The sequence below is a fragment of the Mauremys reevesii genome, linkage group 6 (assembly GCF_016161935.1).
Source record: "Mauremys reevesii isolate NIE-2019 linkage group 6, ASM1616193v1, whole genome shotgun sequence".
Classification (NCBI taxonomy): Eukaryota; Metazoa; Chordata; order Testudines; family Geoemydidae; genus Mauremys; species Mauremys reevesii.
Window position 1 is genome coordinate 24,238,692 of NC_052628.1, and position 25,609 is coordinate 24,264,300.

Consider the following 25,609-nt stretch of genomic DNA (forward strand, 5'->3'; position numbering starts at 1 on the left):
TCCATGCAGTCTAACAGCTCAAGATAATAAAGAATCTAAAGAAACAGGAAGCTAGACTAAGTATCTAAAGATTTTTCAACACATCCTAAAGGGCATTGAAAAGGTGTCTTCAGACATTGTACAAAAGTTATTCTCAATAAAACTCACATGAAATAAAATAAACAGAAGGGGACCCAATACAGGAATAAGACTTTTCCTTTTAAAAAGAAAATTACATGATCCCCTAGCTGTGATTTGGACAGCTGGCCTTCCTTCCCTAAGGACAATGAATTCCCTTTGTATCTGCATTAATCTGCCATGTGACCCTCTGAAGGTGAGCTGAGAAATACAATCAGAACTTGGTTTCCATCTCCTTGGGGAGTTTGTCCTCATGATCCTGGGAAGCAAAATAAGTCTCAGATATTGCTCCAAAACTATTTCAAGTGGCTAGTGATTTCCCTGCCCCAAAGGAAGCTGGTCTTATTGTCTTCTCTTCACAACAGTGGCCCCTTCTGGGCCTCTTTAGGGTACTGGGGTTCAAGAATGGACTCTCCTGAGGTTCTACCACCATCCACTGTATGGGATTTACAGTAGTCCAGAAGGGTCTGTGTTTCTCCTGGGAGACCTGTTACAGAGGTGATATAAGGGGGAGGGAGCTGAGCCTGAAAGCCCTTTACAACACCCTTGCATTTGCAGTGTTTGTGCTGTGTCCAGTATCCTCCATCTACAACCCAAGAGAAAGCAGAGACTCCTGAGCTCTGCAGTCAGGGACACTGATTGCTGGTGTGGATTCCAGAGAATTCCATGATTTTCCATCTGGAACACTGCCCTTCCATCCCTGTTCCCAAGGGGACAGGAAGCTTCTTGCCATGAAACCAACTATTCCAATCCTACCTCCTTTCCTGCTCAAGGGAAAGCAGCTGATGTGACCTCACACAGACTGGGCTAAGGTGGATGAGGGGACAACATGTCGCTCACAGAGCCATTGGAGGTCTCTAACCAGATGCTTGTGAGAGTGAAGCAGGACTCATAGACCTTTCCTTTTGTCTTTGGCTTTCTCAAAACAGCTCTCTCTGCTGCTTTCCAGCTGTTGCAAACACTTCAGAGGGGAAGCAGAGCTGAGGGGACAATCTTCCCAAAAGGCAATAGCAGCCCTGGGACACGGTTGGAAGTCAGACAAACACATTGAGCCAAATGGTTAATCAGAAATTTGAAATAAGTTTGGAATTTCCCTTAGAAAAGCTCTTCAGCTGGGAAATCTATCTGTCCCTGCAGAGGCAGATTAAACTGGAGAGAACTTTAGGGGCCAGGCCATTTCCCAGCTGCCGGATCTACTTCTGCCCTCAAGCTGCAAAAAGCAAGCTGAAGTACCCATTACAACTGATTTATGTATCTTAGTACAATAGAGAGCGGGTTAGGGACTGGGTGAAGGTATATGGCAACAGTTCTCTCAACTGTATTTTGTTAGTATAAGCCTTAGTGCTTTTTTAAAAAATAGGAATTGGTGTCAGAGGAAATGAATTTCACACATATTACAGGAAAAATGTTATAGACTGGCACACAGTCATAACAGTAGCGCAACAGCGCAGAAACTTTGATCAAGCTCAACAATACTCAATAAAGTAATACTGCCTTGCATTAAGCTTTTCTGTATCATCTTAGAGGTATAGCTCAAAGAATAGTGTTGCACTGAAAATTCTTTAATATTTAAAAAGTATTTGGTTAAGACCATTACATAGGTTCAAGCCTGGAGCATGTAAAAATGTGCTCTTTACTAGGCAACTTCAGCGCACATCAGCCTAGTTAAACAACCAAAATGCTCTGTAAATATATTTTAATTATTTTACAAACCCAGAGAAAGTCTTGTCATTTAAAACCTGAGTTCACCATTCTCTCTCTCTTCTACAGAGCTGGTAATTTCAAACACTTTGATGCAAAAGAAAACCTTGAATTTAGGTCATTATGAAAAATAAAGGAATATTTTGCCCATCTGGTATTATTAGACAGCTTAACCAGAATAACCAGTATTTATATTGCAACGAAAGATATGCAAATGGAGTTTAACATGGAGGGTCCCAGAACTGACTCCAGCCCTAGCCCAAATGTCTGCACAGTAATTTTTAGCCTTGGAGCCCGACCCCCGCGAGCCCAAGTTAGCTGCCGCAGGACAATCATAGGCATGCGGTGAGTCTTTTATCCCTGTGTAGACATATCCTGAGTGACCTGTATTGAGGAACTTCATGTGATCAAGTACTGGGATCTACTTCATTGTTTCTGGTACCTCCAAGTCTGTGGGAATATAGATGTCTAGGGGAAAACCCCTCAAACTGATAAAAAAAAATGTGTCTATAGAAGTCTGGTATAAACAAGACTGGGTGATTAATAAGGGGTACCTATGATTTAATTATGTTCCAGGACTGATAATTAATCGTGGGAAAGCAATTTTCCCTCCAAAAGGGAGGTTTTTTGTCTCACACCACATAAAAGAAAATTCAGGGAATGCAAACTGCTGGCTTCCCACCAGTTACATAAGAGAAACACAGAGAGGCCAGCTCTTTACCTTACATCAAGGTTGGTAATATATCTGTAATATATCTATTCTTTCCTGTACTCTCTATAGTGCTATACTAAACTCAGATTGTCAAACAACAGGCGTGAATGGAAACTTCAAGCACAAATGTGCTTACTCAATTTAAGTATAATGAGGAAGAAATGTGCTTATAGACAAAGCAAGACTGGGAGACTTGAGATCTCTATTCCAGTCACAGCTTTGCCATGAACCTCCCAAGAACTTGGGCAAATCACTTGCTCTCACTCTTTTGACAACGTGCAGAAAGCTAAGGAGGTGATGGGGAATTAAAAGGCATGTTGGAAATATGTACTCTTTATTAGCAGGCTTATGTATCATCCAGAGTAACAATCTTCATGCTGTCCTAAAGCCTGCCTTTGGGGAAGCATAGGGGGCTGATGCCTGAACACATTTTTTCTAGTTGTTTTTGTATGAGTAATACATTTTAAATAATTAGCAGAAAGCAAGACTCCTGACAGGAAGTACAAGATGACACATCTGGATGTGAATAACCTCATAGGAAAAAATCCTGATGGAAAGCTAACAGCTGCAAAAAAAAGAGGCTGACTAAAGTCAACTGCCCTATTTCCTAACAGAAAGGGGAATCAAGCAATTGGTGATAGAAGTAAGCCATTCAAATATAGAAGCAGTTACTGTACATGGAGCCCATATATTGAGTTTTTTAAACAAAAGAGAAATAAAAATGTTAATGTTAAAGATACTGACAAGCTAAAGTCACCTGTAATCAGTGTTACTGTAAAACAAAAACGTTTAGAAAAAAGTACTGTATCATCTGAAAAGTTCTACTCACTGTTCTTGCTGGATCAAATATGTTTCCATTGTATTGCAATTATTAATATTGCTGGGTACAGGAGCCTATTTCAAACACTAATTATTTTGATGGGCCAATAGAGCGCAAGAATTTTTATTCCTTTTCCAGAACAACAAAACAGTCTGGTGAATGAGGTTTTGACTAATGCTTCTCTGAGTGCTTGTATTACTTGCTGGTAAGAACTTTTAAAGTAATAATGGTCTTATTTTAGATAGACCTGTCACAACAGGAATTCTAAATATCTTAACAATACTTAGATCAGGGGTCCCAACATGGTGCCCATGGGCGCCGTGGCACCTGTGGGGGCATCTAAATGCGCCTGCATCCTGGCCGGCGGGTGAGCATCCGCCGAAATTCAGCAGCATTTTAGCGGTGACGCCTCTAGATGACGCCGCTTGCTGCCGACAAGCAGCATCATCCAGAGGTGTCGCCGCCAAAATGCCGCCGAATTTCGCCAGATGCTCGACCACCGCCACGGTCCTTCGCCTGGCACCCGCCAGACGAAAAAGGTTGGGGACTACTGACTTAGATTATGCAGTGATGACAGGTATATTAGAAATCCTTAGGCAGAATATACAAGTTCTATTTAAAGCCTTTTAATTATTTTTGGTAAACAATATTCAATTAAGTCTGTTGGGTCAGCTCATTCCTTGCTGGTCAGAGAAATGAACGTATGAGGTTTCTGCTGATTCTTCTGATCAGTATTTAGGTCTCCAGGCATTACCTTTAGTATTCCTATTTTTTATGTCTATGTGGAATTTGAAATCCATATCATTAGTTCTGTTTGTATTTCTCCAGTCAGAGTTCTGTTCATTTGTACTAACACCATTTTAATCACAGTGCTTCATTTCCAGTCCAAGGTAGGTATGGATCACCACGCATTCCATCAAGTGTACGTGCCTACGTGGGAACTGGAAAGAAGTCCCTGAACTACAATAGCTGATATAATCAAAGCTTTTTTATACTAAGATATAACTTGCAAAACTATGGCATTTGGTACAAAAAAAATCAACACTACTTAAATGACCTCAGTCCCCTAGCTGATCAGTGCCTGCTTCATACTTGTGGAGAGGCTGAACATAAGTCAATGGTACTCATTGCATCTGCAGCATACTGCATGTTGCACAGAAACTAGCGGCCTGGGATGTGTAATGGGAACTGGAGGTCTTAAAAACATGTATGCTTAAAATCAATTATGTACCGAATACCCCCCTCAGCCTTGATTTTTGAGAGAGAGAGAGAGAGTGTGTGAGTGTGAGTGTGTGTGTGTGTGAGAGAGAGAGAGAGAGAGAGATCTGAAAATAATACATTAAAACAGGGGTTCTCAGACTTTTGTACTGGTGACCCCTTTCACACAGAAAGCCTCTGAGTGCGACCCCTCTTATACATTAAAAACACTTTTGTATCTATTTAACACCATTATAAATGCTGGAGGCAAAGCGGGGCTTGGGATGGAGGCTGACAGCTCGTGATCCCCCATGTAAGAACCTCGCGACCCCCTGAGGGGTCCCGACCCCCAGTTTGAGAACCCCTGCATTAAAAGCATGTTTAGGTCACAAAGTCAAGCATTCAAAAATTAGGAAATGCCCAAATTATTAAATTGGCAACTTTAACTTGGCCCCCCTGTGCATAAAATTATGATACAATCTTCAATGACACAATCAAATTTTATTTTTTTCCACAGGATCCTGCCTCATTCAGTGCACAGAACTGAAGATACTATGGGAATGAATCAGGGTTGTGTAATGAAGACTGTTGTCTGCAGTGCTTCTGCATCATTTGTTGCAAAAGTTGGAATGTGAAGGAGAAGATGGCAGGAAAAGAAACTCTCTCCCTAATGGTTTAGAGAGTTTACTGCCCTCCTGGAGAATTGGTTTTTATTCCTCCCTCTGCCACAGAATTTTTATGTGAAGCTGGATATAACCTGTAAACAAACATTTGCACAGCAGACCTGTGTGTATTCCTCATTTTCTGGGTACTGAACATGAGACACGTGGAGTTTGATGCAGAAAGTGCTGAACTGCAACTAAGATCAATGCAAGCTCTGCTCTGAACATATGAAGTGCTATAAAATACTAAGTAATCCAAAAAACCAGCTCCTAGGCTTCTCAAATCAGGCAACCAAAATCAGTTGACACTTCTTTGTAAACTGGGACATAACACCACCACCTCCTAGGAGCATTGTGAAGGTAAATTCATCAATGTTTGTAAAAAACAAAAACTACAAAAGAACACTGTAGAAAAGCCTGGAAGAAATTAACAACAGTAGAGTTTGGATAATGTGTAGTAGATACATGAGGACACACAATGTGGATAAAAAAATACTGAATAGTGATCCTGAGCACCATCCATCCTCAGCACAGAATGAGGCACAGGCCCTGTGCAAAAATATGTGATTGTGTAATTAATGACTGCATCATAACAGATGCACAAGGAGGATGGATTAAGTCTGCATAGACAATCTTAATTATGGCATTTCCTAACTTTTGAATGCCTGACTTTGCCACTTTAATGTTCTTTTAACGTAAGAAATCACATCCAAACAACCAAAAAAAATGTAAATAGTTTAAAAATTGAAAAAACAAAAATTTCATCATTTGGAACCATAATGACCCTCATCTCTAGGAAAATGTGGTCTACTGATTAGACTCTCCTGGTCCTGTGCCCTCAGTCTATCTCCTTCTTTCTACTGCACCTGTCCTGTCCCCTCCCTGCTGCTATCCCTCCCAGCTCCTGCCCAACATCCCCATCTCTTGTTCCTTTCCCCTCACACCTCTACATTAGAGTCAGGATGCCGCCTCCTCGCTGCCTGGGCACCAGCTCCGGGACCAATGAGAACACTGAAGAATCTGCCTGCTCTTGGTTCCAGTACTGGCACCACAGTGGTCCCCAACTGTTGAGAGAAGTTACAGGGAAAGTCCCTGCAGCCCTGGGCTGGAGCATACTCAGTAACCCCGGAGGTGATGGCACATGCAGTCTGTCACATGAGAGCTCTGAGGGAATGGTACCTTCACAATTTAGCAGCTGAACCAACAAACCTTTGAGCATGTGCAAACAGATTTTTCAGAGGCTTATAAATTAGCCAAATCTGAGCAATTCTTCTACAGGAATATCAAGAAGCACATCCCTGCCACAAACACCAGCACCCCCTTGCCAAATATCAAGTCCCTTCTCCATATATAGGCACTAAAGCTTTTCAGTGAAACAGATGTAAGATTTGTAAAATGGATAAGAAAGTATTTTTCCCTAATCTTATTCTCAGAAATGGATGAACCATTTTACCTGAAATTTTCCAAAAAACATTCAGCCTGAGTCAGACACCTGGTATTGAAAATTTCTGCCCAAACAGTTTAAATTTGGCAGAGTTATAAGTAACTGAAACAGGGTCTTATAATGGTAAATGTCAGGCAAACTTAACTACCTGTGTTGCTACCTGCACCATCTATAACTAAGGTTAAGATTTTGTCATGGGTATTTTTAGTAAAAGTCACAGGCAGTTCATGGGCAATAAAACGATAAATCATGGCAGCCCAAACCCCACCACTGCCCATGGCTGACAGCCTGAGTCCAAGCCCTGCCGGGGCTGAAGTCGCAGGGGTCACTTAAAATCATGGAATCCATGACCAATTTGTAGCCTTACCTATAATACATACACGTAAATGGTGGTGGGAGGGGAAGAGGTTGTTTTTGTTATCTTAGTACTTAGTGTTACCAGCACTCAGGCATCAAGAAATAAAAACAAGCTATTTACAGGATCCACAGTGCACTGCCAACTTTAACTACACAAGCAGAAAGATATCTAAACAGTTCTTCCTCCAGATTTTGATTGCCTTTAAAATCGTACCAGCTAAAATCCTAGGCCTTTTAAGTTCAGAACAAAAAAAGAGAAAGTTTCTTTATCTAGTAACTGTCTCAAAGATGGCTTCTACTAGAAAGCATATGTAAAAAGTATTTTAAGTCTGTAAAAACGGGCCAATTCTGGTTGACAAGTTTTAAAAACATAATGGCATATTGGATTCTACAACCTGGGTAATCTGTGGATTTCATTAAATTCAAAAAGATCATTCAATCCAGATCAGATAGATATAGTACTGCATAGATATATCTATTTTAAAAAAGCTAGCAGAGACTTCAGGTACTAAACTCTGAAATCCTTCATAAATGATAACACTTGAGTGATGGAGCATATTAACTACTGAATGTTTTGGGCCCATCAAGGTGAACAGTACAAAGACAAGAGTAAAGACCAGAATGTTCAAATGCTTTAAAAGGCTTGGCTGTTCAAATGGGCTGAATACTGCACATACAGAATATTTACGATACCATACTGAAATAATAATATAAATAAAAGCTATGGTTTACAGAGCACCTGTAGGCACCCACAAACAGCTGGCTGATCACGGTACTAGATTTCAGCCTTGTTCCAGAGTGTACATTACAAGGAGCTTAAAGACCTACTGAGCAGCTGGAAGTGAGCCAGCCGAGGCGCTTCTAGTATGGGCTGATGCTATATACGAGGAAGAGAAGAAAACAGCAAGAGGAACATCTAAAGGACAAGGAAACATGACCATCAGTCAACGTAGCCAAGGGAGAGGGAGACATACAAAGAGTAAGGAAAGTGAAATGGGGAAAGGGACTAGGTAGAGAAGTAGAATACATGGAAGGGGGAGATGGAAAAGAGTGAACAAACTGATTAATGCAATGAATATATCCTCTTTGAAAAAAAGTTCACAGTTTTCTACATAAGCAATTGTAGTAACTGTCACAGGGATGTTATGATTGCAATTGTAACACTATGAAAAACACAAGAACTCTTGCTCTAATAGCCAAAAATATCTGATGGCTTATGCTCAAATATGAGAATGGCTAACTGCTTGCTGGGGTCAGTGGGTAATTTGAGCTTCCTCTGAATCAACTATGGGACACCAATGAAGACAGAATATCTGACTAGATCAGGGGTCGGCAACCTATGGCACGCGTGCCAAAGACGGCACGCAAGCCGATTTTTAATGGTACACTGCTGCCTGCGGGGGTCCCGGCCGCCAGCTCCGCTCAGCCCACTGCCGAACCCACTGGCGGGGCTAGCGGCTGGGACCCAGGCAGGCATCAATGCGCCATTAAAAATCCTGCCCAACCCAGCCTACTCTTCTCCGCCCCCCACTCACCACTCTCTCCTGCGGGAGCAGGGGGAAGAAGCTTGGTCCTGCTGGCTGCTGCTGCAGGGCAGCCTCCACCAGCAGCCAAGCTCCCTCCTCCCCCACCTCTTCCCCCAGCATGCTGGGTTCCTGCCCCTCCTCCTCTCCCTCCCTGCAGCCCGAAGAGCTGATGGCCCTGGAGAGGGAAGGGGAGAAGCGGAGCCAGAACCACGCTGCTCCGGAGAAGAGGCGGGGATGGGGCCTTGGGGAAGGAGAGTGGAATCAGGGCATGTCCTCTCCAGCCCCCTGCCGTGAGCCACTTAGGGCAGGGGGTTGGGGGTGCTGGCTGGAGTCGTGGGGGTGCTCCCAGCCCCCTGCCCTGACTTCTGAACCACCCCCACACCCTCTGCCTTGAGCCCTGAACCCCCCAAACTCCCCCAGCCCTCTGCCCTGAACCCTGCACCACCCTCACACACACCAAGCCCCCTGCCCCCCCAATGATCCCAGACCTGACTCCAGTACCTCCCACACATACCCAGCTCCCCCACACTCCCTGCCCTGACTCCTGCACCCTCCTCCCACACCCCCATCTCACTGCCCTGACTCCTGCATCCTCCTCCTGCACCTCCCCCCCCACATTCCCACCTGCACCCCTCATACTAAATGGGAGCTGCCCAGGTAAGTACTTCACAACCAAACCTCCTGCCCCAACCCTGAGCCCCCTCCCTCATTCTAGCTCCTGGCCAGACCCTAAACCCCAACCCCCAGCCTGCTCCTTCACCCCCAGCCCTGTGCTCAGTGCACTCCCACCCTCAGCTCAGTGCAGAGAGAGAGGAAGAGAATGGGCTAAAACCAGGGAGAAGGTAGGTACCCACTCTATGTGGGCAGGGCCAGGACCCCAGACCGGCAGCAGGCTGAGTGGGGCCAGCAGCCGGGACCCTAGCTGGCAGGAGCCGGCGGATGGAACCCCAAACCGTCAACTGGTTGAGCAGCAGTGGGCTGAGCTGCTCAGCCCACTGCCGGTCTGGGGTCCCGGCCCTCGGTCCCGCTCAGCCCACTGCCAGCCTAGGTGAATGGAACCCCAGGCTGGCAGCGGGCTAAGCAGGCCGGCGGCGTAAGATCAGCATTTTAATTTAATTTTAAATGAAGCTTCTTAAACATTTTGAAAACCTTGTTTACTTTGCATACAATAGTTTAGTTATATAATATAGAATCTTATAGAGAGAGACCTTCTAAAAAAACATTAAAATGTATTACTGGCAGACGAAACCCTAAATTAAAGTGAATAAATGAAGATTCAGCACACCAATTCTGAAAGGTTGCTGATCCCTGGACTAAATGGACCAACAATCTGGTCCACTGATAGTTGGCATTTATTTAGCACTTTTCAAGGGATCTCAAAGCACTTTAACAATTAACTGATTCTCAGAGAACCCATGTAAGGCAGGCATCATTTATCCCCTATTTCACAGACACAGAAGTAATTTACTCAAAATTACAGTACTGGTTGGCGTAAAGAAGTTGGGTTTTGATTAAGTCCTGTGCTTTAGCTACAAAACTATTCTTCTCTTTGACAGTTGCTGATGTAAATAGTTCCTAATGTCTCATTGCCAGAAATGTCTGTAGCTAGTCAACAAAATTAAGCATATTGCTATTACTGAGCTAATCTTAACTTCTTAAGAAAAATGTTACAAGTCAAATACAAAAATTATGAAGGTCCTGTAAAGAGGTTTTGCACTTGTAAAAAAAAAAATGCAGTAGTTTTATTAATTACGGCAAAACAATCCCAGGTAGACCGACATTAGTCCTAATTTTCACGTTATGTCCCAAGAGTGTCATTAGGCTGGCTGTTTTAATTCTTTTGAGTAACTTTCTAAACGCTGAATCAAAGCAGTGTATTTTTTCTAAAATGGACAAAAATCATTATTAAAATGTAATGATATTCTAACATTTTCTTAATTCTTTACTTCCTTCCCAACGTATTGTCTTAAATTATTAAAGTGCATGTTAACACTTGTTTCTTTAGTTTCCTAATTGTTATAATTTTAGATTTTACATAGTTTTTCACTATGAAATTTCATGTCGAGAATTGAATTTGATATTAAATTGCCACAAGTCAAGAAAGCTGAAATGTTCTGCCAAGGTATACTCCTCCATCAGGATTTGCAGTTTGAGGTCATTAGAACTTGTGCTCCAAAGTTATTTGATAATTTTAGCAAGTGTATAAAAAATTCACAATAACTGTAAAGCATTAAAAAGCTAAATAAAATTATTTCTAACACTGAAACAATTTTGTTTTTAATTTACAAAGATTTTATGCCATTAAGTTTAATGAAAATGTTATTTTAACCATTGGTGTTGCACACACTTATGCATATGCTTAAAGCTAAGCACATGAGTAGCCCAACTGAAGACAGCAGGACTATTCATGCTACTAAAATTACACACCTGCTTAAGTGGTTGCAGAATCAGGACCTTAAATCTTCAATATTTTTGCGTATAGCACTTTTGTAAAATTCAAATAAGATACTCTACCAGTTGTGGCATTTAAAAAGAGGCCAGCATTTATAATTTAGTTCATTATAAAAGCTAATCTAGAATTGCAGTAGCACAAATTTTCAAATCAATTTTGTTAAGCTTCAAAGTGACTGGGATTGCTCCATTCTGATTTTTAAAATATGGCATTATGGTAAGTTTTCAGCTCTGGATGCAAAGATTTTGGTAGAGTGGGAAATGCGAATAACTCTTCAAACAATCTTTCCAGGAAGAATTCCAGTATTGCCCTATTAACTTAAATTTCTAGCCAGAAGCTGTTTGTAAGAAAGCAAAGTTACTGAACAGGAATGTGTTGGAGGAATCCAAGCATATTGCCTTTATTTATCTGCACTCTCGAGTGCCTGTGTTGGTGTCATGAGCCCCCAGGATCCATCTAGAAGGCAATTGTTAGAGCCATCCACACACAGTAGAACCTCAGAATTATGAACATCAGAGTCATGAACTGACCGGTGAACCACATACCTCATTTGGAACCAGAAGCAGACAATCAGGCAGCAGACAAAAAAAAAAGAAAAAACCAGCAGCAAGTACTATACACTACAGCACAGTACTGTGTTAAATGTAAGCTACTAAAAAAAAAGGGAAGTTTAACAAAATATTTGACAAGGAAACTGTTTCTGTGCTTGTTTCATTTAAACTAAAATGGTCAAGAACAGCATTTTTCTTCTGCGTAGTAAAGTTTCAAAGCTGTATTAAGTCAATGTTCAGTAGTAAACTTTTGAAAGAACCATAACGTTTTGTTCAGTTACTAACTCTGAAATGTTTGCAACAACCTCTATTCCCACAGTGTTTGTAATTCTGAGGTTCTACTGTACACTCTTTAAGGCTGTGTACACACTACCACTTCCATCATTATAAATTATGTCACTCAGGGGTTTGAATACCCCCCCCCCCCAAGTGAAGTAAGTTACACCAACCTAAGCACCGGTGTGGTCAGCGCTATACCACCACTTGTGGGGGCTGGAGTAATTCAGTCGACAGGAGAAGTCTCTCCCATCATCTTAGAGCATCTGCACTATCAGCTGTACAGCACCCTACTCCTGTAAGCTTTGTGTGTAGCCATAGCTATAGACCCAAATGTCTGGTGCAAGCATATGAGTGACTGCATTACCAATCACCTGCAGTTCCTTTCCAAAGAAAAATACCATTTGATAACTGAAGCAGCATAGTGAGGCTTGAGGAACTCAAGTGACAGGCAAGTAGCCTTTTCTCCTCCAATGTGAATTGCTCAAGTGGATCTCCACTCTTGGCAGTGACCACAGAAAGCACGTGAAGAGCATTTAAAGACTGAAGGACTGTACTTCCAAAGAGGATTAGACTTCGCTTCTAAATCCAGGGCCGCCCAGAGGGGGGGGCAAGAGGGGCAATTTACCACAGGCCCCGAGCCCCACAGGGGTCCCCACCAGAGTTTTTCGGGGCCCCCGGAGCGGGGTCCTTCACTCCCTCCGGGGGGCCCGGAAAACTCTTGCGGGGCCGGGCGCAGGAGCTTCTTCTGCTCCCGGTCTTCGCCGGCGGGGGGTCCTTCCGCTCCGGGGCGGAAGGACCCCCCGCCGGCGAATTACCGCCGAAGACGGAGCGGGACCCGCCGCCGAAGTTCAGCCCGGTCTTCGGCGGTAATTCGGCGGCGGGGGGGCCCTTCCCTTCCGGGACCCGCCGCCAAAGTGCCCCGAAGACCCGCGGTGGGGGCCCCCCTCCGCCAAATTACCGCCGAAGACCGGGCTGCACTTCAGCAGCAGGTCCGGCTTCGGCGGTAATTCGGCGGTGGGGGGGGGTCCCCGTCGCGGGTCTTCGGGGCACTTCGGCGGCGGGCCCCAGAACGGAAGGGCCCCCCGCCGCCAAAGACCCCGGGCCCCCGGAATCCTCTGGGCAGCCCTGTCTAAATCAAGAAAGCAGTGTTAAGTGAAGGATAACTGTAGTTCCTCACAAAAACTTTAAGAACTTCATTCACAGTCTGTTGAAGAGGCACCACACATGCATAGAGCCCTGATAGCCAAAAGCTTCAGTTTATAACTGAACCACAAGGCTGCATTTGTTCTTCTTAGGTGAGCTAACACGTCTGCCAGGCATTTGGTAAAGTCTTAGAAAGCCATTAGCAAAGCCAAACAGAAATACCTTTTATTGGTAGTAATCATTCCCTATTCATAATCTGAGGTACTTCCTGTGTGAAGCTTTACTTAAAGAGGACTCTCAGGTAAACAACCCTAAACCAGTCCTTTGAACTCAATAAGAGATAGCAGTAGCAATTATGTGACATTTGAACCTCAGAATGAATTTGCTCAGCTTTCTTTAGTCTAATAGAGAGACAGATCTTTTATCTTTAAAATTAGAAGAACTGGGAGTAGGTATTTCCCTGATACTGGTGCAGGACTTCAGTTTCTCCTACTTTGTTTAGAAAAGAAACTTTCACCTCAGCATTTTCATATCGGAGTAGGATAGGAAACTATACAAATTGAACACAAAAATCAAGTACTTTTATTTCCATTTTCAACACCCAATTCAAATTAATTCAACTACATACAGAGAGGAAAAGCAAGATTGTCCCTGAAAAGGTAGATTTAGTCTGATCTACTTCAGGGTTCTGGGCTCACCATCAAAATTATTATCCAGTAGCAGATGCTGCAGGTAGGCGGTCTTTCTTGGAAGCTCCTGCAATGTTCTCCTGATTGAGATTGGTGGGACTACTGATGCCCTTGATATACTAAAGACTGCACCACTGACATTAATGAGAACTGAATGATTAAATCCCATGGAATGCTTTGAGATGCATACATAGTTCTAAAAATCCTACCAATGCCAAGTTAGTTACTAGTTTGTAAATAGATACCACAGTTTATACATCCCCTGTAACGGAGCCCTTAGCCACTACATACTGTTCTTGAATATTGGATAAAACTGATAGCAATCCAAGTTTATAATTAGACACAATGAAGAGCTAGAACAGGAAGCCTAAAGTCTAGTGTCTTTATTTTTGCTCATTCATGTCAAACCCTTAACTCATTGAAGGCTTTTCTTCCTGAGATGACAGGAAACTGGATTAAGGACAAGCTGACAACCATAATTTCCTCAGGTTGTGAAGTCACCTACCATAGAGCAATGAAGTTCGCATACATATGTCCAACATGCAGTTATCTCCAGAAGCACTTGCTTGACAGGATTTATTTACCCCATATAAGACACATTCAATAAGGAGCAAAAAATAATCTTGAGTACATTTTTAAGACCACCATCACTAAATAGTGAAAGTGATTAATTCCACTGTTCAAGATGATGGAAATGTTAGAGGTAAGTAGAATGGTAAAAGTTAGAGGATTTCTCCTTTTTACAACGATTTGGGTTTTAAAGGGATAGTTACTGGAAGGTAAATGCTTGAGTAAACAGTTAAGTACATAACATACGGAGAGGTCATGGAAACAAAGGAATGGGAAGAAATTTAATACAATTAGTTTGTCAACAAATACAAAAGTGTACTCATCCACGTACAGAGCTTAGTGTGGCACCACAGCACAGTAGGAGAGGCTGGAATGGGCATGTGCCCTTTTTGGGGGGCTGCTTTTTTTTTTTTTGGATCAAATGATAAAGAAAGCCTGAAAGGTTTTTCTTTATGAAATGTTTTCATATGTGTTTAATTTACATTAGAAATTCAGGTCCCATCTAGCTTGAAAGACTGATAACTGGAGATTTAGTGAAATGATAACAAAGGCCAAGAATGTAAAAGCCGAACAATGACAGGAAAAAATTTTAGTCACACAGTTTAAAAATTTGTTAAAAAGCATTTAACTTAAATGATTAAACAATGGACAAAGAAACATTAAATATTCAGGGTAAAATTTTCAAAAGTGACTTCCACTGAAAGGCAGTGGGACTGAAGAGTGTGACTCAGGCACTCTCAAAACCTCTTTGCCACATAAGAGTTAAGGCAAGGGATCACAAAAAAACATCCTAAATGATCCCCAATATTACCTCCAGCAAAAGGGAAGACCAGACTTGACTTTCCTGATATTTCTAATGTAATATTCAAGCAGGAGAAAACACTATTCACACCACCTTTAAACAGTTTATTGTGGCTATGTCATTTCTCCCTGTGAAGTCAGAATCACTTAATGTTAATTACTCCAGCCCGTGAGCATTGGTAGCTGTGCTGTCAGGAAAAGCTCTCCCGCTGACATAGCATACCCACACTGGTGCGTAAATTGGCATAAATTAGGTTGCTCGGGGAGGTGGCTAATTCACACCTCTGAGCGACAATGTATGTCAGCCGTAGCCAAAGTTCTTTCTTGAACTTCAACAGTGACTCTTGAAATGCTAATATTAACAATTCTGCTCTCTGGACAGGAAACGATATGATAAAATGGAAGAGACATGTTATAAAGTTGTTGCAGTTAGGCATATAGGATTTCCATGCAGGACAACTAGGAAAGAGAACTTCTCCCGTATAAGTACTTCCCCATCCTGAATTCTGCACTTCCATCTCATTCAGCTATACAGACAGGAAGTAATAAACTGTCTCTTGATCTGATCAATGTAGACCATTTCTCAATTTAAAAAAAAGTTCTATCCAAAAGGTGAACCTTGGATATTCAGTCAGAACATTAAACATGTATAAAAAACCAACAGTAATCTTTTCAAGGCAGAAAGGTGTGTAAACAAAAGTACTATGCCCGAGGAAGTGATGTCCTTACATACTTCAAAGAGGTCATATCTGAAAAAGAAAACAGTAATGATTAAGTCCTAAACTACATTACTCCATGTTCAACCCCTCAGCATATTTACTGAGATTTCTGTTTACTTGCTCAGGTTTAAGAAAAAACATGCAGAGCCAATCATAAGTAAAATCTGACAACTTTAGCAAAGCAAACAGAAAATTCTACAAACAGAAGAAAATTCAAGGAATGGGAACATCCAAAATTAGAAGCCTGGGGCACAAGGTAAGAGGAATTTTTGGTACCGTAGCGCACAAGCCCCTTTTAACACATACATGTACATAGCAAAGTCTTAAAGCAATCTTGAAAATCATAACTGAGCCCTTACTTGCCCTGTCTACTGGAGGAATTTCTCAGCTGGAATTATACAACTATACTAATGTGGATGCTCTTATCCTGGCACAAGAGTGCCTTTTTCCAGTTTAGTTTATGACGGGGTAGGCAACCTATAGCACGGGTGCCAAAGGCATGCGGCACACAAGCTGATTTTCAGGTTGGGAGGCTGTCTATAAGCGAGGACTGGCCTGTCTCCCAAGATCTGTGAGAGTGAGGGATCATCTCCTTTGAGAGGTTTTAGTTGGGGGCTGTAGGTGATGGCTAGTGGCGTTCTGTTACTTCAGCAGGTGGGTACTCTAGTTTTAAGAATGTTTGATAGAGATCTTATAGGTGTTTATCTCTGTCTGAGGGATTGGAGCAAATACGGTTGTATCTTAGAGCTTGGCTGTAGACAATGGATCGTGTGGTGTGTCCTGGATGGAAGCTGGAGGCATGTTGCTGAAGTGAAAAAACAGATTGACAGAGCCAGAAGAGTACCCAGAAGCCACCTACTACAGGACAGGCCCAACAAAGAAAATAACAGAATGCCACTAGCCATCACCTACAGCCTCCAACTAAAACCTCTCCAGCGCATCATCAAAGATCTACAACCTATCCTGAAAGATGATCCCTCACTCTCACAGATCTTGGGAGACAGGCCAGTCCTCGCTTATAGACAGCCTCCCAACCTGAAGCAAATACTCACCAGCAACCGCACACCGTACAACATAAACACTAACCCAGGAACCTATCCTTGCACCAAAGCCCGATGCCAGCTCTGTCCACATATCTATTCAAGTGACACCATCATAGGACCTAATCACATCAGCCACGCCATCAGGGGCTCGTTCACCTGCACATCTACCAAGGTGATATATGCCATCATGTGCCAGCAATGCCCCTCTGCCATGTACATTGGCTAAACCGGACAGTCTCTATGCAAAAGAATAAATGGACACAAATCTGACATCAGGAATTATAACATTCAAAAACCAGTGGGAGAACACTTCAACCTCTCTAACCACTCAGTGACAGATTTGAAGGTGGCAATTTTGCAACAAAAACTTCAAAAACAGACTTCAAAGAGAGACTAACGAACTCGAATTAATATGCAAATTAGATACAATTAACTCAGGCCTAAACAGAGACTGGGAATGGTTGGGTCATTACACTAATTGAATCTATTTCCCTATGTTAAGTTCTCCTCACACCTTCTCTGGGTCATCTTAATTATCACTTCAAAAGTTTTTTTTCTCCTGCTGATGATAGCTCATCTCAATTGATTAGACTCCTCTTGTTGGTATGCATACTTCCACCTTTTCATGTTCTCTGCATGTATAAATATCTCCTGTCTGTGTGTTCCATTCTATGCATCCGAAGAAGTGAGCTGTAGCTCACGAAAGCTCATGCTGAAATAAATTTGTTAGTCTCTAAGGTGCCACAAGTTCTCCAGTTCTTTTTGCGGATACAGAGTAACACGGCTGCTACTCTGATAACTGCATTTTGTATGTACTCAATTGACAACAGTAGGCTTCTGTGAGGCCTAAGGGGAGGATTTTGTTGTAGTTGGGGTGGGATAGAAGAACCTAAGGGCTGGGGAAAAAAGGGAAATGACACATTTGGGAAATAGCTGTGATAGTGACAGGAGAGGGAGAAGTCAAAAATGGCCCCCATAAGCCTAAAAATAAGGTTAGAAACCCAGAGCTAATGACACAATGGAATCCCTTTCTCTGATTGAACTTAATCATACTACAGCCTTTATCACCACACAAACAAGGCAAATATTAGGACAATTCTCTGAAGCTCATTAGTACTTCTTGGAATGTCTCACCCAAGATGTAACTAATTTACATGAGGCCTTCAAATTACCATATCACAGTATTATTGGACAGATTAACTTTGTCAATTCCATCTACCATAGGAGGTATAATTTAAAAACACACAAGAAACAAAAAGGGTTTAACAAGAGACTTATGTTCTTCTAACGGCACTCTTTATAAAGCGGGAAGACAACATAAAAGGTGTATGAGTTAAATCTTTTGCTGCTTTTAGTTTGTGAAATAGATGCAGAATAGACCTAACAGACTAAGGGTATGTCTTCACTGGCAACGTTAAAGCGCTACCACAACATGACTGTATAGTCATGGCACCAAGCTCTCCCAGCGCTGTAAAAAACCCACCCTCACGAGGGGAGTAGCTACCAGCACTAGGAGCATGACTCTCAGCACAGGTGCACTGTCTACACTCCCACTTTACAGCACTGAAACTTGCAGCACTCAGGGGTGTTTTTCAAAGCCCTGAGCAAGAAAGTTGCAGCACTGTAAAGTGACAGGCTCAAACACATAATAAATGGAAACCGGGCACCTAGTTCAATGCATATGCTCATGAATGAACTAGACAGGCCAACACCTAGAATACTAGGGGTTAGGAACCGCTTGTATGATGGAGCTGGCCCCAATAATCTCAAACTTTAAGAACAAGTGCACAAAGACTGAACTGTGTGCATGGCTGTGAGGCTGCTGCCAGCAAATCAGTTTCTACTTTGACACTGGGCGGATAAAAATCAATTATTTTAAAAAATGATTGTTTTTTATTTAAATCAGATTTTTTGATAAAATGCCTTTTGAGGAAAAACCCTACCGAAAGATAGTTTTAATTAAGATACATTATAGATCAATGATATCTCATCATGGAATAGGGATTATAAATTCTATAGTATGAGACAATACATTCGTGCAATGTTTAAGAAAAGTTTTCTAAATGAGTTCCAATAGTTCATAGATTAGGGACCCAATCTTATGGGGTTCCAGGCGCTTCTGTATAGATTATTTAGGTTAATCTTTCTATCTACCCAGTGGGACTCAGTGCTCAGTCTAGAAGATTCCATCAGAGGTGCTTAGTTTTGCAGTTCTCAAACCGTGGATTTGTGTCTCCAGAGATAATATGCTTGTTAACAGAAAAAATGGTTTTAAATAAATATACAGAGATGAGAAATAAGAGACCTCAACCCTATTATCACTCTGCAGATTTGTGTACACAGTCAATCCTTTACCTCTCTCTAAAAGTGCAAAGTTTCAAAACATTCAGTGAATAAAAATTGTGTTGGGGGGGGGGGGGGGAGAATAGATCTGGACAAGGAGAAGAAGTCTGGAGCTAAATGTGAGAAGGGAGGGACAGGCAGTAGAAATAAAAGTGAAACTGTTTGAGCAGCATATTCCAGAAGTATTGAGGTCTGAGTGTAGCCTTCACTGATTTGAGATCTACCATACCATTCTCTCACTAGAAGGGAAAACCTATAATGGCAGCAGGCCATAAAAGAGACCCAATTTGGAAATATTTTAATGAAGTACCTCTACCTGTGAAGAATATGTATTAATGTTATAACAACCAACAAGAATACACTTATGTAGAAATCCATGATTAAATCCAGTCTTCCTGACTTACGATTTAAATCAAATCCACTCTTTGACATATCAGCTCCCTTTCTGTTACTGTGGTGAATAATCTATAAAGGATCTTTCTAGCTGGTATTGAGCAATGATGGTCAGTTCAGTTGTAATCAACAGGATACTTTAACACAGTCTAGATTTTGCTGAGAGTTTACATAATTTATTTTCTTTAAACCAAATAGTAACACTGGTGTTTAAATCTAAACTGGTCACCTGCCATATTTGTAACCCAAGCTTTGCAGCCCTGTGCTAATGTCTGAAAGCAGTGTGTGAAACTGCATGGTTGTTTGTAGTGTTGCTGTAGCACAGCGGGTGCCAGGAAATGAGAAAGATAAGGTGGGTGATGTAGCAACTTGTATTGGCCCAAATTCTGCTGGTGAAACAGACAAGCTTTGGAGCTTCACAGCGATAGAAACCTTGCCTCTTTCATAAACAGAATTTGGTCTAATAAAAGATATTACCTCATCGATCTTATTTCTCTCAAACTGAAGGGTAACAACAGTTACTACCCCCACTTGTGGAGCGATGCTGAGAGTTTATCCAGTACGTTTATTTGACTCTAAGTGCCCACGGACCTGCCTATGCCCCCTGAAAAGCGCTTTATCGGGGGCTAATCTGGCCTGTTTCCCTGAACGGGCGAAGCTGGAGCAGGTGGCAGTGGCTGAGATTATCCTAGGTGGGCTTCGTGGCCGCTGAGAACCGTAGGGGCGAGGGTACCAGCCTGGCTGCGGGTAACGAGCTGTGCCGCACTCACCAGCTGTTTGAGATCTTCCTCCGAGAGCCCCGCGTAGCGGTAGCGCTGCTGTTCGAACTCGTATCTGGTGGTCTTGGCCACCACCACGACCCGGGTGGGGCGGAACCCACCGCCACAGGGGAGCCCCGCACTACCCGCGCTCCTCCCCCACCGCTGATCCAGCCGCGACAGGGCGAACCCAGAAGAGCTCTGCTGGCCCAGGGCGAAGGGTCCGGGTCCGGGCGAGCCTGAGCTCTCTTGCTGGAGAAGTCGCTGGGGTGGGAACCCGGCGGCGAAGGGCGGGAGTAACGACTCGGCCGGGCTCAGCCGGCTGCGCGTAAGGAGGCGCCGCTGGAGCCCGCCGGGCAGCGGCAGCCCGGCCAGGAGAGGCGAAGCCGCAGCCGCTGCTTGGTATTTCAGCAGGGAGTGCAGGGCGGCCGCCCGGCTGGCTGCGCAGCGGCAGCCGCATAGGAAGCCCGGGTAGCAGGTCATCTCCCGGGCTCCGCTACCCCCGGGGCCGTAATGGCCGGGAGCGTGCGGCGGGAACAGCCCACCCCCCGCCGCTCCAACCGCGCAGCTCTTCGAGGGGGGCGGAGGCAGAGCCGGCAAACCAGCGACCGCCTCCTCCCAAGCGCTAAACACACATGGCGCGTGCGCGCCAGCCTGCGGACCCAGCGCACGGAACAGACTGCGCACGCGCCCAACACAAGGGCTAGGGGAGAGAGAGAGACACCCACCCACCGGAACACAATGTGGACTGCGCATGCGCCCGACTCAATCAAACCAATAGGGGAAACTTTCCCCGCCTGCTGACAGGATGAACAGCGCATTTCAACCAATCAGGTGGAGGAGAACGCCAAACCAAGGAAGGGCGGGAGGAAAAGGCCGTGGGGTGTTTATCTACCTCAGCCCGTACAGAATGCCTTTCCGTGCTGGGATTACTGAGGGTGCGCATGCGCTTCCCCTCCCCCCCCCCCGCACCAGCCTCTTCTGTATCCCCACGGGTTTGGGGAGGGGTCAAGAGCTAGCGATTGAATTCGAACTGAGGAGGTGGGTGCGCGAGCTGCAGAGCAACTGCCATCGCAGAGCCAGTTAGAACCGGCTCGGAGGGGGTGGGGCGCTCCCTCAGGGGACTTGTTGACGGTGGGCAGGGGACGCTGGGCTGTCAAACTGCCACCTGTCCCGGGCAGGCTCGCTGTGTTGCGAGCCATGAGGCAGAGTACAGAGAGCACCGTGTGACCCCCCAGCCACAGTGTCGTGCTACGGGCGGGCTCTGACTAGCACTAGCTAAAACCCCCGTGATACCTCCCACGCCGCGAACCCCCATGTTCACCCCACCTTGCCCTCCTGTGTCTCACACACACACCCCGTATCCCCGGTGAAACCTTGGTCTGCGTTGTGACACCCCCCCTCCAAGTACCCCAGGCTGCCCACTGCTATGCCACGATTCCCATTGTGTACAGTAAGCTGCCCTGAGGGCCAGGACCCCAGGCTGTTCCTGGCCTGTGCCATGATCCCCCCTATTGTGCGCTTGGCTGAACACCACCACCCTCGGTCTTGCCACAACTCACCCCCCCCCCACACACACACAAAACCCAGACTGACCGGATCTTGCCATGACCCCATCCACAAAGCCCAGACTGACCTCCCCGCCACCAGGTCTTGCCACACCCACAACCCTGTCCGCAAAGCCCAGGCTGCCTCCCCTGGCCTGTGCCACAAACATAGGCAGCTCAGCACCCACCAGCAGCCCCACCGATCAGCTCCTCCCTATCTCTCCCAGCACCTTCCATCCGCTGCAGATCAGCTGTTTAGCAGCATGTGGGAGGAGTGAGGGCAGGTTGTGCTCATGGGAGGGGGCAGAATGGGGTGGAGCAGGGGCTCAAGCACACCCCCAACAACTCATAAAGACACTGCCTATGGCCACAGCCCCCCATTGTGCCTCAGTCAGCCCTCCCACTCCCAGGGCCATGCCACAACCCCCCCTCACCCTGTGCCCCAGTTACACCCCCCGGAGCTGTGCCACGATCCCACCCTGCTGTGCCCCAGTCTCCCCACACACACACACTGTGCCCCAGGCTACCCCTGTTTCCCAGACAATTTAGGGCTCTCACCCCCCTATCCTCTCTTTTGGGTACTCAGGAAGTAAGGGACCCAACTTTACCCCGCCATGGGCTCCGGGGTAACACCCATTCCCGGTGGGCTCAGGGCTTTACGGTCTGCAGGGCCTTTTCCCAGTGAAAGAGCCTTATACAATAATATCCTTAACCTATATTTATTAACAATTGATTGACAGAATACACATGCTAAACATACAGTGCTCACCTCTCCCAATAAGGCAAACAAACTTTTCCTGGTGGCCAGTCAGGATTAGGTAGTCTAGGACTCCAGCCTCTGAACAGTATATAGTTGGCAGGGTGTAATGATTTTGGCAGCTTTGATGTTGGCCTGTGTTCTGGAGTTAGGTTCTTCTTCCATTTCTTCTTGAACCCCAATTTTTATAGTGAAACTTGAGTCCTGACTATTTGTATATTAGCCAATTATTTTTATTGAATTATTACGAAATAATTCTTTAACCAGTCCTAACATATTGTGAAACACTACTTTACCAATCATGCCCCACCACCTTAGTTGGTTCCAATCTTGCAAAATTAGTTATGCAACAGACAGAATCAATTAAAGAATCAGACATAGACCATACAGATAAACAATAGAGAAATCGGGGCCATAAAGGCAAAACAATTGAGAAGTATAGATCTTACTGTCATAACTTGATAAGTGGTTTCTTGCCAGACGGAATGCTATCAAGCAACATTTTCTTTAAACATCGTAAGATCTGTTTCTTTATCTGGTGATGGTGGGTACTATTATGACAGGAGTACCTTCTTAACAGCCTGATATTACATTGTTTTGGTGCAATTTAGATGTAAACTGAGGATGTGACTATCTGCAACTTAGCTCAGGGCTGCTGATTTTACTGCAGGAGAAGGTCTCAGACCTTACACCCCAGGCCTTGCCACAACCTTCCCTCTGCTGTGCCCTACGCTATCCCCAAGCCATGCCATGACCCCCTCCACGTAGCCTGGGCTGCCTCCTCCACTCGGGTCATGCCAGTAACACTGAATGGATAGGAGCAGGACAAGATTGCATTTGTCAAGCCAGAAAAAAAACATCTTGTCATAATCAAGATGTGAGTTGCCTTTACATCTTACAAAGAGAGCTAAAATGTTTCCCAACTCTAAGAGCACCCCTAGGGAATCTTTGCATACATTTTTATTAGAGAGACAAGGTGGGTGAGATAATATCTTTTATTGGACCAACTGGATATAAGAGTGATAATGAATAGGTGTGACATTATTGAGATGAACTGTGACCGTATAAATCATTGTTGCAACCAAGGTTCTATAGTTACACCAAATCTTATAGAAAGGAGGTCAAGTAATGTGTCTATGAAAAGGTTGTAATTTGCTGGTTATGATTATGCTGTCTGTATGTGTGTATCATTTTAGTATTTGAAGTTATGAATATTGGCTATGTACTTGTATCTCAATGTATTTGATTCTAAGTAGCATTAGTGAAGCATTTGGTCAGCTTCTTGAAAAAGGAATTTTCAGATTAAGTTCCCAATCAAGAAATACTTAACTGACAATGGACCTTGGGAAACTCCAATCCACATCTGAGGAGCCTTCCTGAGAACGTTCAAGGTAGCATCTTATAGACTAACAGACGTTCTGGAGCATGAGCTTTCGTGGGTGAATACCCACTTCGTCGGATGCAAGTAGTGGAAATTTCCAGGGGCAGGTATACTTGCATCCGACGAAGTGGGTATTCACCCACGAAAGCTCATGCTCCAGAACGTCTGTTAGTCTATAAGGTGCCACAGGATTCTTTGCTGCTTTTACAGATCCAGACTAGCACGGCTACCCCTCTGATACAAGGTAGCATGTGAGCAATGGCTGTTCTACCTGTAAAGAACTGAGTCATGCATGGACATGTGACTTGCCCATGTGACTTCAAACTCCACCTTGCTGCTGTGATTTTCCACAGTAAGAACATGGGGTGGCCTTTCACATAGCAGAGGATATAAAAGGCCCTGGAACCCCCTCAAATTGGTATTTAATCCTGCTTCTTACCTCTGGAAGAACTTTGCTACAAACTGAAGCTCTGAACAAATCTTTGGACGTACGCCAGAGACTTGATTTGAGCCTGCAGTTTATTCCATTACTGCTACAAACCTGAACCAAGAACTTGGCCATTATTGTATGTAATTGATTCCTTTAAGCAATTTTAGCTCTCGTCTATATTTCTTTTTATGAATAAACCTTTAGATTCTAAAGGATTGGCAACAGCATGATTTGTGGATGTGATCTAATTTGTATGTTGGCCTGGGTGTGGGTCTTGGTCCTTAGGGATCGGGAGAACCTTTTTTCTTTTGCTGGGGTATTGGTTTTCATAACCATTCATCCCCATAAGGAGAGGTGCTGGTGGTGACACAAGGGAACTGGAATATCTGAGGGAATTGCTTGTATGACTTCTGGTTAGTCAGTGGGGTAAAACTGAAGCCCTCTCTGGTTGGTTTGGTGTGCCTTAGTAATAAAGGACCCCCAGCTTTGGGCTGTGACTGCTCTGCTCTAAGCAATTTGTCCTGAATTGATACTCTCAATAGTGTCCCACCAGAGGCCGCTTCATTACAACAGGTAAGATATTTTATGGTTCTTTTCCGAATGGTACCTGCTTTATGATCCTTTGTGACATTTGATTTGTTATTCCTGTAGAACTTGATGCTTCACATGTTACATAGTCCTTTTGGACTATTTTCAACTTGTTTGGTCATGCTTTCCCTACTGCAAGGTGATCTAACTTAAGCGATTGTTGCAGGTACATGCTTGTGTATAATGGGTTTTTTTTTTTGTTTTTTTTTGAGTCATGGGAGGTATTCTAGAGCTAGAAAATCAAGTATTGGGCCCTTTGAATTTGTAGTAATAATATTACTACTTTGCATTTAAACTTTAAATTTATTAAACATTCTCAAAACACATTTCTAAATTAAAACTCAGAACTGTGACATTCTCATTTTACATGGGAAACTGAGGTACAGAGTTAAATGGCTTGCCCAACATCACAGAGGAAGTCTACAGCAGAAGGAGGAATGAAACTCAGAACTGCTGACTCAATCCTATGTTTGGCTGAAAGGCCAAGCTTTCTCTGATTCATAGGATTTAGCCACTCTGTCCCCAGCTCTGGTCCTGGCTGCAGGCCCACTCCCGATCACGGCCCCAGCTGCAGCCGTGGCTCCGCTCCTTGCCATGGTCCCCAGCTCCTGGCTCCAATCATGGGCCCA

At 44.0% G+C, this 25,609-nt stretch overlaps 1 protein-coding gene across 4 annotated transcripts in view; it reads right to left on the reverse strand.

Annotated features, from left to right (window-relative positions):
* The window catches only part of NADK2 (NAD kinase 2, mitochondrial), a 60,278-nt gene extending 39,332 nt beyond the window's left edge, over window positions 1–20,946 (reverse strand). The window contains exon 1 of one of the 4 annotated variants that reach the window (XM_039543249.1): window positions 20,290–20,946. In XM_039543249.1, coding sequence (XP_039399183.1) covers window positions 20,290–20,760 — 471 coding nt within the window. In that variant the 5' untranslated portion in view covers window positions 20,761–20,946. The remainder of the gene's footprint in view (window positions 1–20,289) is intronic. The other 3 variants (XM_039543250.1, XM_039543247.1, XM_039543248.1) reach the window with 3 other exon arrangements.
* Window positions 20,947–25,609: the final 4,663 nt, after the last annotated feature.